This window comes from Equus asinus, chromosome 20 (genome assembly GCF_041296235.1).
Source record: "Equus asinus isolate D_3611 breed Donkey chromosome 20, EquAss-T2T_v2, whole genome shotgun sequence".
NCBI lineage: Eukaryota > Metazoa > Chordata > Mammalia > Perissodactyla > Equidae > Equus > Equus asinus.
The window spans coordinates 43,286,569-43,301,254 of NC_091809.1; the positions used below are offsets into that span (position 1 = coordinate 43,286,569).

The 14,686-nt window shown below is 44.2% G+C and overlaps 1 protein-coding gene across 1 annotated transcript in view; it reads right to left on the reverse strand.

Moving 5' to 3' along the window:
• Positions 1–730: 730 nt before the first annotated feature.
• SORL1 (sortilin related receptor 1) overlaps positions 731–14,686 on the reverse strand; it is a 158,838-nt gene continuing 144,882 nt past the window's right edge. The window contains exons 43-48 of the mRNA XM_044751649.2: positions 14,309–14,473; positions 13,017–13,191; positions 11,643–11,749; positions 8,845–9,037; positions 6,358–6,570; positions 731–4,952 (exon numbers count right to left, since the gene is read on the reverse strand). Coding sequence (XP_044607584.1) covers positions 4,885–4,952; positions 6,358–6,570; positions 8,845–9,037; positions 11,643–11,749; positions 13,017–13,191; positions 14,309–14,473 — 921 coding nt within the window. The 3' untranslated portion in view covers positions 731–4,884. The remainder of the gene's footprint in view (positions 4,953–6,357; positions 6,571–8,844; positions 9,038–11,642; positions 11,750–13,016; positions 13,192–14,308; positions 14,474–14,686) is intronic.

The window sequence follows — 14,686 nt, forward strand, 5'->3', positions numbered from 1 at the left end:
TGTGTTGGACTGAGTGTTTTCTGACACTGAATGGTGACAGAAGGCAGTGTGGTACAGTGATACAGAATAGGACCTGGAATCAGAAATAACTGGCATTGGAGGCTGGCTTCACCATTTACTTTCTAGTTTCCCCTAAGCAAAGTGCATACCCTCTCGGAGCCTCTTTTTTCTTATCTATGGAACAGGATGATAATATGTCAGTTTTATTGTGGCTCAGCAGTTAAACAAAAGCAGCAAACTGGAAGATGTTATATCAAAAACACCTCCTCCTCCCTCCACCCCCCCCACCCTCCTGTTCCACATTCTTCAATCCTGACTTGCATGTAGGTCCATTTGCCTTTTACTTACCAACCAGAGGAAAGCGTGGCATTCTTCACAAGACCTCATTGCCTCTAGAAACCTCCTGAAAGTGGTCTTTGATACACAGCTCACCACACTGCTGTGCTTTCTCCTCTTAGATTTGAAAATTGCCTTCTTAGCAAATTGTCTCTTAGCAAATGTAGTTACAGCTTTAAGGGAGCCACTTTAGTCACTGCCTCTGCGGAATAAATCTATTTACTTCAAAACAGCCACCACGACATCTCCCCACTCCTTAGCCAACACAAAGACAGCATGTTCTTCAAAGATCCACCATCTGAGACCAGCTTGTTAATAACAAAATTATTCCAGGTCTTAGTGTTCCCTCATCTATGAAATAAACATCCTTTTAAAAGAGACAAATCAAATGGTGTTTGGAGACTGCATCAACCATCTTTATTGCACTCAAAAGAACAACTCAAGACACGTGTAGAGATTGGATTTTCTCAAATAGGTGTTTTCTTGACCCAGTTAAATTTTTATTCAGTGAAAAAAGTTGACATTGAGACAAAAATTATCTTAAAATTGTGCGACAATATAGTAAAATCCTCAGCATAAATCAGTGATTTGGAAACTTATCAAGGCAATTGAAATCATAAATACCTAATTTCACTTTGGAGAGAAACAAGTATACAGTGTTTCACTTTAAATAAGAGCAGAGTAGGCCTTTATTTTGCTGCGAATACTTTTGATTTTGCCTAAAGTTTCTAATAATTCATAACAAGACTCTTTAAATTAAAAATGACATGGAATATCTGAGAATAATGTTCCACTCCAGCACTCATACTTATTCCATTTGAGCGATTACACATGAAACTAATACCATTCTTGGGTTACTTGGCTCTGATGATAATATGGCTGCTCAAAATTAGTGGGCAGAAACATATATACAAACTACCCTCCCTCAACCCATGTTCAGTGATGGCACCCCTTCTGAAAACATGCTTATTGTCCATGTACCCGACAGTACATATCTCTTGCTATTTATTCCATATCTCAGTCTTGCATAGAAAGTAGTCTATATAAACTTAATGCACTGGCTTTTATTACACAAAAATTGTACCTGAAAGGCAGCACACACTCCAGTTAAGAAAAAGAACATAATAGGAATGTCAAGATACAATCCCAACGCAAGTAAGATTCTGCACAGAGTTTGAGTCAAGTCCTAAAATCAATATAGAGGCGGTAATCAGGTTGCTTACATACCTGGATCCCTTCTCCGGGAGACCTCTCAACTCTTGGCCAAAGGAAGAGAAAAATCTTCTCAGGGATTCATCATGACCCCCTTAGTGGGAAAGTGACCACTCAAACCTGACAGGATGGGGTTTCTGCCCTTAAGGAAGTACCGGGACTATAATCTGACTAGATGGAGTGACTGCTGGGATATTTGAAGGCAGGATTCTCCCAGGGGAAGTGAGTGATTCTCTAGAAAGCCTCACCACACCACAGCTCTCGCCAGTTACCCCCCAAGGGCCACAGGTTTGAGAAGGGTTACATTCCTTAAACTGCTGAAGTATAGCTTAATCTAGTGGGCCACACAGGATGGGCAGGAGAGAACATGCAGCCGTATGCCCCACATCTGTTCCACCCAAATACCCCAGTGAGACTATGAGAGATGGAACTTCAAGAACCACTCTTCCCAAAGTCAGATGTTTCAACCAGCTAACCAAGCTTCATAACTATTTACCCAGGTGCCAGGGTACCAGTAGTTACTGGAGCTTCTCACCTGTCTGGCAATAGGTCCACATAGACATGGCTTCTCTCTCTGCAGAATCCTCTGCAGAACTCTTGACATTTTATCCACATGGACCCATGTCTCATAAGGCTCAAGGGGCATTCAATAGATAAAGGGACAAAAATTAGCTTCCAGAGAAAATTTGCACACAGTCCCCCTGTCCGCTGAATTTTAGCAGTCCAACAGCGGTCCATCATGGTCCAGTGGATGTGGGCTTCTGACGTTCTACTGTATCCCAGGAGAAAATAAAACCTTTTCCCTGTACAGTGTGGACTTCTGAGGTGGCATCTCCAACGAGGTACAAAAGCCCCTTCTGCAAAAACAACCAGGGGCTCCAATTGTTCACAGTGAAGACAGTTATCTGGTCACCTTCAAAGGCTGCACGTAGGTTTTGTTTTCATTTCCTAATGTCACTGCAGCCTCTGGACTCTTGCAGACAGCATATATACATCAAAACCCCACAAAGCTAGGCGGAGGGAAATAAGAGTGCGTGCTTCAAAAGTTCATAAAAATATACAATTTACACATAGCTGCGTCTATCTAGCTTAGTCTTCAGGAACTTAGCTCTTCTGTTTATATAAAAAAACTCTAGCCCTAAAAGGCTGCTTTTTCTCAAACAGCACAGTGGCATTTTCCAAGGAGAGGGGTGATGGCCGGTCCGTACAGTACTGTGCACTAAGCATTGGGAGGCACTGGGAGCTAGGACTGGATGCTCAGAAACATCTCAAGTTGCCAAGTGGAGACATATGCTCTGTAAAAAGGCCTGCCTATGGCAAAATTGAAAATAAAGTCTCAGAGCCTTTTAGATGAGCGTTTACAAATGCCACCAAAACGCTGGCAGGAAAAGAAAAGAAGAAAATATACTTTCTAGCGGTTCAACTACATGACTTGCCTCCCACTAGACTTTTAATCTTTCAGCTACTTAAAGAGCTTATTAAAGGGGAGGCGGTAGGGCTCTTAGAGTTTTGAGTAAAACTCCAAGGTAAGACGAGATAAAGCCAAAGAAATTCCAGTCTTTAAAAAAATAACACAGGAGAGAGATAAGAAAGAAGAGAAAATACATTGGGAGGAGGCTCATCATGCCCACCACTTGTTAAAATAAAATGGAGCCTTACTCACACGACATACTAAATGTCTACCGTTTAAAATACTCCTCATCCAAAATATATATATAAATAAAAAACTTTAAAACTAAAAAATTTAAACTAAACTCTTGGTTTTCCAAACAGTCCATAAGTAAAACAAAACTATATTATGACCCAAGAATGATACTTTTGGTTAAAAGAAAGCAAATACTTGTAAGGAGGCGATGCACTGCATCTAAGAGGGGATGGGGCCCTACAAAGCTTGCATATAAAGGACACATACGCAGAAGCAGGACTTTGGAGCATCCCCAGAGCTCACTGCTTCTCGGCTGGGAAGATGTCCTGCAGCGAGGTTCATACAGTAGGAGTCACAACAAGGCTCGACATTGGTGCCTACAACACTAAGTCTAAAGGGTGGGCATCAGTCCACATACCTATCAAGTGGCCGTGATTTGAATACAGGGGTGGCATTTAAAGGCAGAAGAAAAAAAGCCCAGCTTATTTTACAAAGAGAATAAACTCTCCTGTTGCTGCTCCTGTGAACTGGACTGAATGGTCTCAAATTCACAGATCTCCCCCATCTCTCTAAGCACTTTCTCTCTAAACCGGGCAGTGGTACGGGCGAGGGAGGGGGAAGCAAAGAAAAGAGAAGGCACTGACCCAATTCAAAATGACTGCATATATCAGTGTGGACTTCTAAGGACAATAAGTGGCCACCTCAACACAAATACAAAACTTTACATTCGATCTTCTTCAGTGGTAAGTAAAAACACAAAATCGAAAAAGGAAAAATTAGATACCATCTTTGCCAGTGTATCTATCACGGCACAGATCTAGAAGTCTCTCCCACAACTGGAGTAATTTTTTGCAATGACAATGACACCAGTGTATAACAAAGCAGTGCGATCATTTTGTAGCTTTGAAGGCTACATCTTGTACAGAGGCGTATACAGTGAGATCCCATCAATTAATACGAGAGAGAAAGCTGTGGCTTGCAGGGCCTACAGGCTGCAGCTCTGTCTAGCTGAAATGGAGCAATGACTCAATGCGCTCTCCTGCCAAATACCATTATGTGACACACAAGTGAATAAAAATGGATTGTTTCCAGAATGGCAACAGAACTGCTTCTGTTCCCGACTCCTCAACCCTACAGGCAAGGGGCTTCACAACATGTGCGGTATCAGGTGACCACTCAGCCTTGCCTTTACAGAGTCCCAATAAATTAACAAGATAACATAAAAGAACCTTGCCCCAGAATACACCCAAACACTTTCACACAAACTAAATCCAAACAAAATCTAACATTTGAGCATACTTTCAAGGAGGAGGGATACCACCCATCGCTCCCTCTTGAAGTTTTTATTAAATACATTTCTGTGTCTTAGAAAAATAAAAAGAATGGCCAATTATTGAACCAAAATTATCTCACAGACTTAAAAGCATGCCCAGCAAGCACAGCCCTGTAAGACTACATTAATATCAAATCAAAGCAATTCGGTTACTAAAATCAACCTGGTTTGAAGTTCACAGTTGATTACTACAAAGTTTATTCATTCCTTTCTTTCCTTTTTTTTTGTTTTTGTTTTGTTTTTGGCCCATATAAAAATAACATATTGCAACTCAAAGTGCATCTTTTAAAATAAACCATCAACTATCTTTATCAAATAAAATATTTACACCATTTGGTTTCTAGTAAGGAAAGCTCTTTCAGGCTATCACCATGGGAACGTCATCTGAAAATCCAGTTATCATAGGAGCATCTTCATCGTCCTCTCCTAAAGGCAAAACAGGCAGCACTTGGTGAGTTCCAGCACACTTCCACCAGACACCACCTCCCTCCGCTCTGCCCCTCCCTCCCACCCTCCCACCTGGCTCCATCACAAGCCCCAGCTAGGAAAGTCAGCACCACAGCCAGCCATGCACTATAATCGATGCTGAAACCTAGCCCAGCTTCCCTCTGACACTCTTGGGTCACCTTCTTCCCATCAACGGGTAGCCAAGCTTATTTTAATGGTAGCTTGAACTTAACCAAAGAAAGAAAGTAAATCTTTTACGAAGGAGAATCTTAACACCTACCCAAAAGTCCACTGGGTGGTTTAGGTTCCCGATTTGCGCTGTCTACACCCTACATCAGCACAGTGGACTTCGCTGTCTGTTTTCTGCCTTGAACCCACACTGCGCTGAGGAAAAGGATCTTAGAGGGGTTACGCGTTTGGAGGACAGCTTCCCAGACTAACGACTGCTCCCTCAGGGCCCCTGCTACGATCCTGTGCAACTAAGTGCTGATCCACATGCAGTGGTCATTGCACGGCAATAGAATGGGCCAATTCCTTTTGTCCCCAGTAACAGAAGCAAAGAAGCCACCCCATTCATGCAAGGCGGTCCAAGAGCTTGTAATAAAGCCAGAAAGGAAACTGTGAAGAAAAAGGAGCAGAGCTAATATCAAACGATCAGAGAATGGGCATACTTAAATGTCTTTATGAACAAAAAAAATGATAACTAGTTTACAGAAAAAACAGATATGTAAATGCAGCCTCAGCAGTCTGAGTTTGGCGAAGGCCTCCAAACACCCTCCTTTATTCTATTAAGTGCTCCACCAGCTCTCTTAGTATTTAGTAATTTGAACATGCAGACATTCATCAAGGGGACATTGCCTTCTTCTCCCCATGCCATATGTTATCTGCACACAAAAGAAGAATGGCCGCGGAGGCTGCACTAGCAATCGGAAACAGAAACAGCAGGATGGAACGGGCTTCTGGGGACAGAGGCCAATTGGGGAAGCATGACTTTTTATCTCAACTAGGATCTCCAGAGATCTGGGAAGGATAAGAGAGGGATTGGAAATTCTTGAGAATCTGCCAATACTTTGGAAGTCTCCAAAGCCCAGAGCCTACCCATCCTTCCGGGACCAGGCAAGCTCCTACCAGTTGTTCCACAAAATACGGCTCCCTGGCTCAGGCCAGAACCACACTATTGAAGAGAATACTGGTATTTTAATTTAGGAGCAAGTTCAAAGCAAAGGGCTCCAACTCGTTTAACCCAAAGCAGCGGGATCGGTGATTAATGAGGAACTCTTCTAGTGTCAAAAGATGAGCTTAAGGTGGATATTTCCTAATCAAGTCACTGGCTTTGTGGGAGTCTGCCCCGGGAGGAAGAACCACTGTGCCCTGCCCCACTTACCCAGGTCATCCCCAGAGGAGAAGATGGCCGAGCCCAGCCTGGAACTGTAGTGGCTATTGGCGAAAGCAGTGAAGCTACTCTGCAGCCGCCGATGCTTTGTGTACAGGATGGCAAACCCGACCCCCAGGCTCAGCAGTATCAGGAACAAGATGGGCACCACCACGGCAGCAACATCAGTAGATCTGGCAGCCTGAAATGCGGACGCATCCCCACCTGCCAAGGCAAGATGCCAACCCCTAAGCCTCCTATGTAAGGGCAGGAGAAAGGACCAGAAACTCCTCAATGCCCCACCCACCAAAAAAGCTAGGAGTTTGCAACAGCTACTCAAACCATCTGCCTGGTGCGACACGTTCCTGCATGTGACACCAGAAAGTTTCCCGACTCCTTGCCATGAGCTGATAGACCACGGGCCTTGTGCATGCAAATACGGTAATTACATTAGACTCCTAATCACTGCCTTGTTGGTTATTTAGATAATCTCTTGGAAGGGAGACCTTTGTTGGGGTATCAACATTGATTTCATTAGCATTATTACTTAAGACCACTTGCTTGCCTTACATAAGAGGATGTGAAATCAGACCACTAATTAACGAGATTGCAATTATTTCCCCCTACTTGGCACCAAAGTCACTCTGAACTGCAATTACCTGAAGCTCCATTAAGTGATACAAACGAGATTCCTTTACTGCAATACTGACTTAACAGCTCATGAAGTTTTATGAGGTTTTTTTACTTAAATAAAAGAGAAAGAGAGAGAACCTTTCCATATACATTTAACATTTTTTAAAAGCTCTTTGCAAAGTCATTTAGGTGTCTGTAACCTAACAGGGACGCCTCCTTCCCACTGTCTTAAACAAATACCAGCTTTCTGATGACCTACTGATGGATTTGTACCAATAAGGCTCTAGGGCAAAGCCATCCACCTGTTGAGTTAGGGCCAGTCTTTCTGAAAGAGGACTTTCTGAAAGAAGACTTTTTAAGCCAGAAATACTGGGGAAAATCGGGGCCTGAGGCAGGAAAATGGAACTTGGGAGGCAGTTTTGGCTAAGGAAGCCAAGTAGACTTTCGAAGTCTCCATGAGGAGCCTCGCTAGGCTTAGGGTTGCTCCCTGGTGTGGAGTGAGGTGGTACGGACCAGGCCTCTGCCTCATGGAGAAAGCTCGGTAGCTACCCAGGGATTCATCCCGACAGGTACTCATAAAGATGGGCCAGAGAGCAGCCATTTCCTGTGAGTTTAATCTAACAATTCAAGATTCATGTCGTTAATTTCTTTCCCTTATCAACTCACTGGAAAAAAACTGTAGCAAAATCTTATTTCCTGTGTCCCAACCTAACCCCAACTGTGAAGTGGTCAATTAGGGGAGTGCTCTGGGCTGCAGCAATTAAGAGAAAGAGGAAGCCAGCACAGTGGAAGTGACAGGAATGGGTGAGCTCCCGCCCCCCACCCCACTTCCAAGGGGACGGCAAACATCAAGGGGCAAGACCAAGACTGAGGGGTCTAACCGAGAGGTACTTCCTGCTTGACCGTCTTGGTGTTATAAAGGCAGCTGCCAGATGTCCTCACAACAGCTTTTCCCAAAGTCTATTTCATAGGTTGCTAACTGGTTTTACTTCAAAAACAGGCTCTATGTAGGAAACACTAGGGTCACGGGAGTTTTGTTGTTTTCTGTAGGACCTTCTCAGAACTACTATTACGAGTCTCCAAAGGAAGACAGAACGCAAGCTTTCCTTCTTTTACAGAGGTGCCAAGGATGAGCATTCGACCAGGACACACCCTGGGAAGCACGACGTGACAGAACTTACAACCTCTGTAACACACGGTTTTGGCTTGAGCACTGGTTAGTTCTTGGCTGGGAGTAAATGGAACTAAAAAGCCCAGTGGCAAAACACCTGTTGAAATCCTGGCCAAGCTATGATGATATAAGCAGAATTTCTGTACAAATGGAAGGTTCCTCTCCTCTGCCATCAGTATGGCGCAACACTGATATCTGTGAGCGTCCATAAGACAGAGATCCCGGCCAAATTCAGCTTCTGATCTGAGGCTGACAGCTCAGATGAAGGGGAGGCTGTAAAATAAGTTACTCCATGCCAAGGAGATTATCTACTGACTTGGAGAATCATAGGGAACATTAGCCTATTGGAGGCTCTGAAAAGTCCTACAAAAAACAAATAACGAAACTCTTATTAATGTCATGTTTCCCAAATAGACTCTCTTTTTGAAACAAAACCAATTAGCCTTTCCTTTCTTGGGCTTTATATTTAGAATGTGGTCAACTCGTAACCCCAGCTCCTTACACCACGCCTGGCTCAGGAAGTATCTGTAAATAAATGGGTGCCTGATTAAACTGATACGCAAATGATACTCTTTTGAAGTGAAAGAATATTTTTGAAACGCATTCTAGAAAGACACATATTCATCAAACCACGCTACATCCTTGATCTATTTCCCCAGAACTGAAGGCGGAAACCAGCAACAACAGCAACTTACCAGATCCCAAATCATCATACAGCAGGACAGCAGGCTCCCCACAAATCTGGCTGCCGAAAAGGCATCTTGCTTGGACAGTGAAAGTGTAATTATGACCCAATTTCAGGTTGGAAATTTTAAAGAAATTGTCAGTAGTATTCCCAAGGTAAGCTGTGATATTCATGGCACTATCAAACATGTGTATCTCGTAGCCCTGAAAACAGACACAAGAGATGCTCAGGAAGTTAAATAAGCAATCTGACAGCTCCTATCACTGGTTCCAACTTTATGTAAGCCCCTTATTACAGGCTTTTATAGATGCCAAAGCATTTTGGTTTCTTAATAGTTCTTTTTACATTACCATTGAGATATTGGATTCAGAAAATGTGAATGTTCCCATCTCAAATATGTCAAATCACTACCACGCCCACTTATGAGCTGAATAGTGGAAGTTTTGAAAAGTGTAGCCCTAACGAAAGCCATTTGAACAAATATTCTGGTACACATTCAAAGCATGGTCAGCAGTCCACTTGTCTCACGCAGTCTTAAATGCCACAAAAAATTTGGACAATTCAGTAATAGTTTGCTATAATAGAATTTGATTAATAATAAATCCAGGTCACAGTGGACTTTAGCAAGGGGGTAAGAAAAGAGAACTTGGATTAGAAAAGACGACAGGACATTTCTCTTTAGAAAAACGTGTGGGGACTCCACTGTCAGCCCACAGCTCACTTCCTATCTCCTGTTTTCTAGCTTTTCCAAGCTGATGGTAGCCCCAGATCAGCCTGGCCTTAAATAAGAGGCGCTTTGGCAGGCTCAGGCCCCTATTCACTGGAGGAGAGCAGGAAATAAGCTCGCTACTTAGACCGGCTCAGGAACACCCTGGGACTCCTCTGCTGGAAAGTCACTCTTGGGGACAGCCTTGACCCAACATGCTGGCTGAGATCACGACTGACTACTGGACTTCTCCACTGATCTCTGAGTGGTCCAGTGTCAAAGCTACAAATACTACCACCAAAAAAAGGCCTCACCTGCTATCTCTTTCCACCTATGGGGCCCCACGCATACTCATGGTCTCTTGGTCCCCATTCCATCGACCTGTCTATTCTCTGAACTCTAAGTCAGGGGAGGGAAGGAAGACCCTCTACTGGGAAGGGAACACTGACCTGTGACCCCAACCCCAACACTGACCTGGTTTCTGCCACCCAGGAAGGATCTCTTGATGACAACTGACTGCTAAACTGGGTCTCCCAATACTACTTGCCTGGAATGTCATTCCTGCTTTCTTCTTTACAAACAAGCATTTACTATTTTCTATCTAATACATATTCACTGTAGAACATTTGCAAAATACAAAGAGGTATACAGAAAAAAATTTAAATGACACAAACATCAACCACCCAGAATCTATGAACCAGTCCTCTTCTGCTGGGCATTTAGGTTGCTTCCCCTTTCTTGCTATCGTTACCAAAACTGCCCTGAACAGCCTTGTACATAAATTCCTTATGCACATCGTTTCCTCAGAGTAAAATCCTAAAACAATTGCTGGGTCTAAGAGTGGGAACACTGTCCATGTTTTTGATACATATTACCAAAGTGCCCTGCAGAAGGCTGAACCAATTCATATTCCCAAAGCAGTAATCTCCCCAACCATGACTCATACGGTAGTGCCCTTCCCCCAACCTGTGCCTTATCTTTGCTGTTTAGGTTACTAGTGAGGTTGAACCTTTTCTTCTTCTTTTTTTATTTTTTGAGGAAGATTGGCCGTTAGCTAACATCTGTGCCAATCTTCCTCTATTTTATGTGGGATGCCACCAAAGTGTAGCTTGACAAGTGGTGCTAGGTCCGCACCTGGGACCCACATCTGCAAACCCCGGGCGGCTGAGGTGGAAGAGCATGAACTTAAGCACTCGGCCACTGGGCCAGCCCCAAACCTTTTCTTCTTTTGCTTACTGCTGTTGGAATTTTTCACTTTGTTACCTGTAACTCTTTCAAAATTAGAAGAGTTCTCTTTTGAATTGCTTTGAAAGGTTTCTTTATATTTAAGTATATTAACCATTTATATGTCAGAGTGGTGAGAATTTTCTAATTTTAATTTAGCTTTCTTCCTAGCATGGCACTGTGATGATTTAGAACCCTAGGGCTCTTTGCTGACTACCTCAAGGCAGCACAGATGATTTATTGGGGCTCTCTTTAGCTCAAGTATACTGACAAGGGGGCCAACCCAGCTCCACTGAAGAACCTGCCCACCCTTGGGTTGCAAATCTATTCCCAGGTGTTGCTCTCTTTCTCCTCCCGTTTCCTGTTGTGAATACAGTAATGGGTCTGCCAATAACAAAACAAAACAAGTGTTTTCCTATGTCAACAGGCCATCTGCAAGCACTTCCTTCTCCCTCGAATTTCACTGGAAAGAAACTGATGAGACGCCAGGCTGAGCGTGTAGCTCAGCTCCCTGGGACTGAAGCCACAGCCCTGCCCTCAGATTGTTCGGGAAGGATGGGGCCCTTGGTTCCAATGCTGAGCCCCAGTCCGGCTTCAGGAAGCACAGTGAGGCCTCCAGCGCATCTTCCTGTCTTTCAGGGGAAGGCAAGTTCAGGAGCAAAAGTGCTTAGTGCAGAGATTCTCATCTTTAATGGGCAGTATAAACATTTCACTAATTAGCAATCCCACAGAAAATGGTCCTCTAATTCTCAAGTTCGCTCCCTTGCCCTGTTCTTTCTTTTTACTCTATCTATGCCAGCATGCTGTTAACGAGTTCATCTCTAAAACAGCAGTTCAATTAGATTCCCAAAGTCATTCAGGAGGAGGGAGGAACTCACCCTGCTTTCATTAAAATACTTTTCCTTCAAAGCTAGACTTTTCCAAAACAGAAGAACGTGGTCATTTTCTGTTATGATTTTTAAGGCATCAGGTGCTGATAACGAAACTGAAAATTAAAGATGAAATAGGATGCAGTTAGTGGCTATACATTTCAATCTCTGTTTTCTTGTCTGTCAAAAAGAGATTAAATAATATTAACCTTGAGGGGCTAGGTTAAGCAAGAAATAAAACACAAATACTGCTTAGTATAGAGCCTAGCACGTGGTAGATGCTCGTCAACTAGCATCTCTTTTGTTGCTGTTATAAAATCTTTAGCCAGAAAATTTGGACAGTACCTAATTTTGTAGTCCTAAGACCCAAGGATGGCCAAAAACAAATGGGGTTGGGGAGGAAGGGATGGGACGGGATGCGACCGTGGTTTCTAAGCCTGCCTGGACTTCTGCTCCAGTTTCAGTCGCTTTCCTGCTCAACTTAGTCCCACCCCCAGAGCCTGCGGGGCCTTAGAGCTCAGTGAGGGACCAGGGAGCTCAGCCTGAAGGCAGAGCCCCAGAGTGACCACGGAGTATGGCCGGGAGTATGGACCGCCAGCCTAATGCGGCTGAGCCTCCGTTCCTGACGCCATCTTCTGCTGTTCCAATAACTGACCTTCGTACCTGCTTTCTGAACTTGAGCCTGTCGAGCCAGCCCAGGGCTGGCAGCCAGTCCTCCTCTAAAAGACTGCCCAGCTATTGGTGTCCCTCCATTTCTACATATCACACTGCCACAAGGAACCATTGAGGCTTCAGTCCAGGTCCCCAGATACAGTGCTTGGTTTTTGCAGCAAACATTCAGGTTTATTTCCTAACTCTCCTGGGCATTCCTCCTCTTCCCCCCTGGAAATGTAGAAACCAGCTAAGGGTGAGAAGACTAAAAGAGACAGAAATATGGAAAACGACAGCTGCTCCCCAGCCTACAGTGCCCTGGCCACCACACTGCAGCTCAGATGCTGGAAGCCTGCACTGCTCTGCCCCAGTGTGGATACTGAAGGGTGCTGTCTGCACTTTCTGTGCAATTCCTCAAAGCAATTCCACGTCTACAGGCGTCCTAGCAGCGTGCCTTGCTGTGCGAGAAGGCCTCTAACCTCTCTTCTGCTTACCTGTGGTGATTTTTTTTTTAAAGATTTTATTTTTTCCTTTTTCTCCCCAAAGGCCCCCAATACATAGTTGTATATTCTTCGTTGTGGGTCCTTCTAGTTGTAGCATGTGGGACGCTGCCTCAGCGTGGTTCGACAAGCAGTGCCATGTCCGCGCCCAGGATTCGAACCAACGAAACACTGGGCCGCCTGCAGCGGAGTGCACAGACTTAACCACTCGGCCACGGGGCCAGCCCCTTACCTGTGGTGATTTTTATATTGGAATCTTTGCTCATGTTCCCCAGCTGGACAATGATATGGTATTTCCCTCCAGGTTCCAACTTGTTAAGGGTGTATTCCACAGTACTGTTGCAGGATTTCACTTTATAGCTCCTGTCGCTCTTTCTTATTAGATCTTTAACCGCAATTGCATATAACTGGGACAAGAAAAAGACAACTTAATGGTAATCAGAAACTTGGCATTTTGTACTCTTTGTAGTTCAATGGTAGACGTAACATAACTGTATCAGCGACTGTGACCCAGAGCCACAACATTTTGAGCCCCACAGTCTGACTCTGTTCTTTGGTTGATCAGGTCCAACTTTATAGCAAGTATTCACTCCCAGAATTGTGCAAAGAATTACGAATTTGATCCAAAAAACGACTGTAGGGAAAGCCACACTTATTGTGGCAGCAGCAGGTAGACTGGAATAGGCAAGAAAAATCCAAATTCAGCGTTCAACTTCTGAATCTCCACCATTGTAACAGTTTCGGGATTTTTTGAGAGGAGAGATAATGAATTAAAGTGTTCAATTCTAGCTCTAAAGGACAATAAATTCTACTCTCCCCAGGTCACTTCTTACATGTATAAGGAGAAGGGGAAAATAAAGGGACAGAGAGTAAGTACAGGAAATTCAATTATCAGGAAGAAAGTGAGAACCAAGAAGTCTTTGCAACCAAGCATTTAAAACCACGCCCCCCGGAATGGGGGAGGGGGCAGAGGAGATGGAGGTAAAAGCAGCCAGGGGCAAGGGAAAAGGGGCACATTTTTACTAGAATCAATGCCTCTTCTTCTAGACCAGGGGCACGTAAACTTTTTTGTAAAGGTTCAGACAGTAAATATTTTAGGCTTTGAAGTCCAGATGGTCTCTGCCACAACTACTCAACTCTGCCATTTGTGGCATGAAAACATCCATAGATAATATGCAAATGAATGGGTTTAGCTTTGTTCCAATAAAACTTTATTTATAAAAACAGGCAATGGGCTGGATTTGGCCTGCAGGCATTTGTGTGCCAATTTCAGAGGGTCAGAGAAGGGAAAGTGAGAAGGCAGAGAAGAAGGGACAAACCAATATAGCAGCCGGGAATGGAGAAGTGGCAACTAAGAAGAGGCACCTATAAGGACTGCGATTTGGCCAGACAGAAATCGGGGAGAGACCGCCTGCTGAGCTCCAACCACTAGGCCCAGGTTTCTTGTCCTATTACAGGACCCCCTGCCTCCTCCCAAACCATGCCAAGAATAAGCCAGGCTGCCTGGACACCCGGCCTGCTCACCAGGTCCTGGTCAGGAGAATCATACGGGGACTCCCACTTGAGGACAGCCGAGGTTTTAGTGATATGAACCGCGTGCAGGTGACGGGGGGGCAGCCTGCTGTCCGGGATCATCTTCACCACAACGTAGTCAGAGGACGGCCCTTCATAGGGCACTACCACCCGGACCTGGAACAAACACCACATGGATGCATGCAGTCTTCACTAAGCCATTTTTTTCAACAAAATGGTGATGCTCATACACAATTAAAATTCAATCAGTACAAAAAGATATAAAATGTAAAATAATTCTCCACCTACCCTAGATCTCGAATCCATTCTCCCAGAGGTATCACTGCTAACAGTTTTATGTGTTTCCTTCCAGAAACATCCTATGCATAT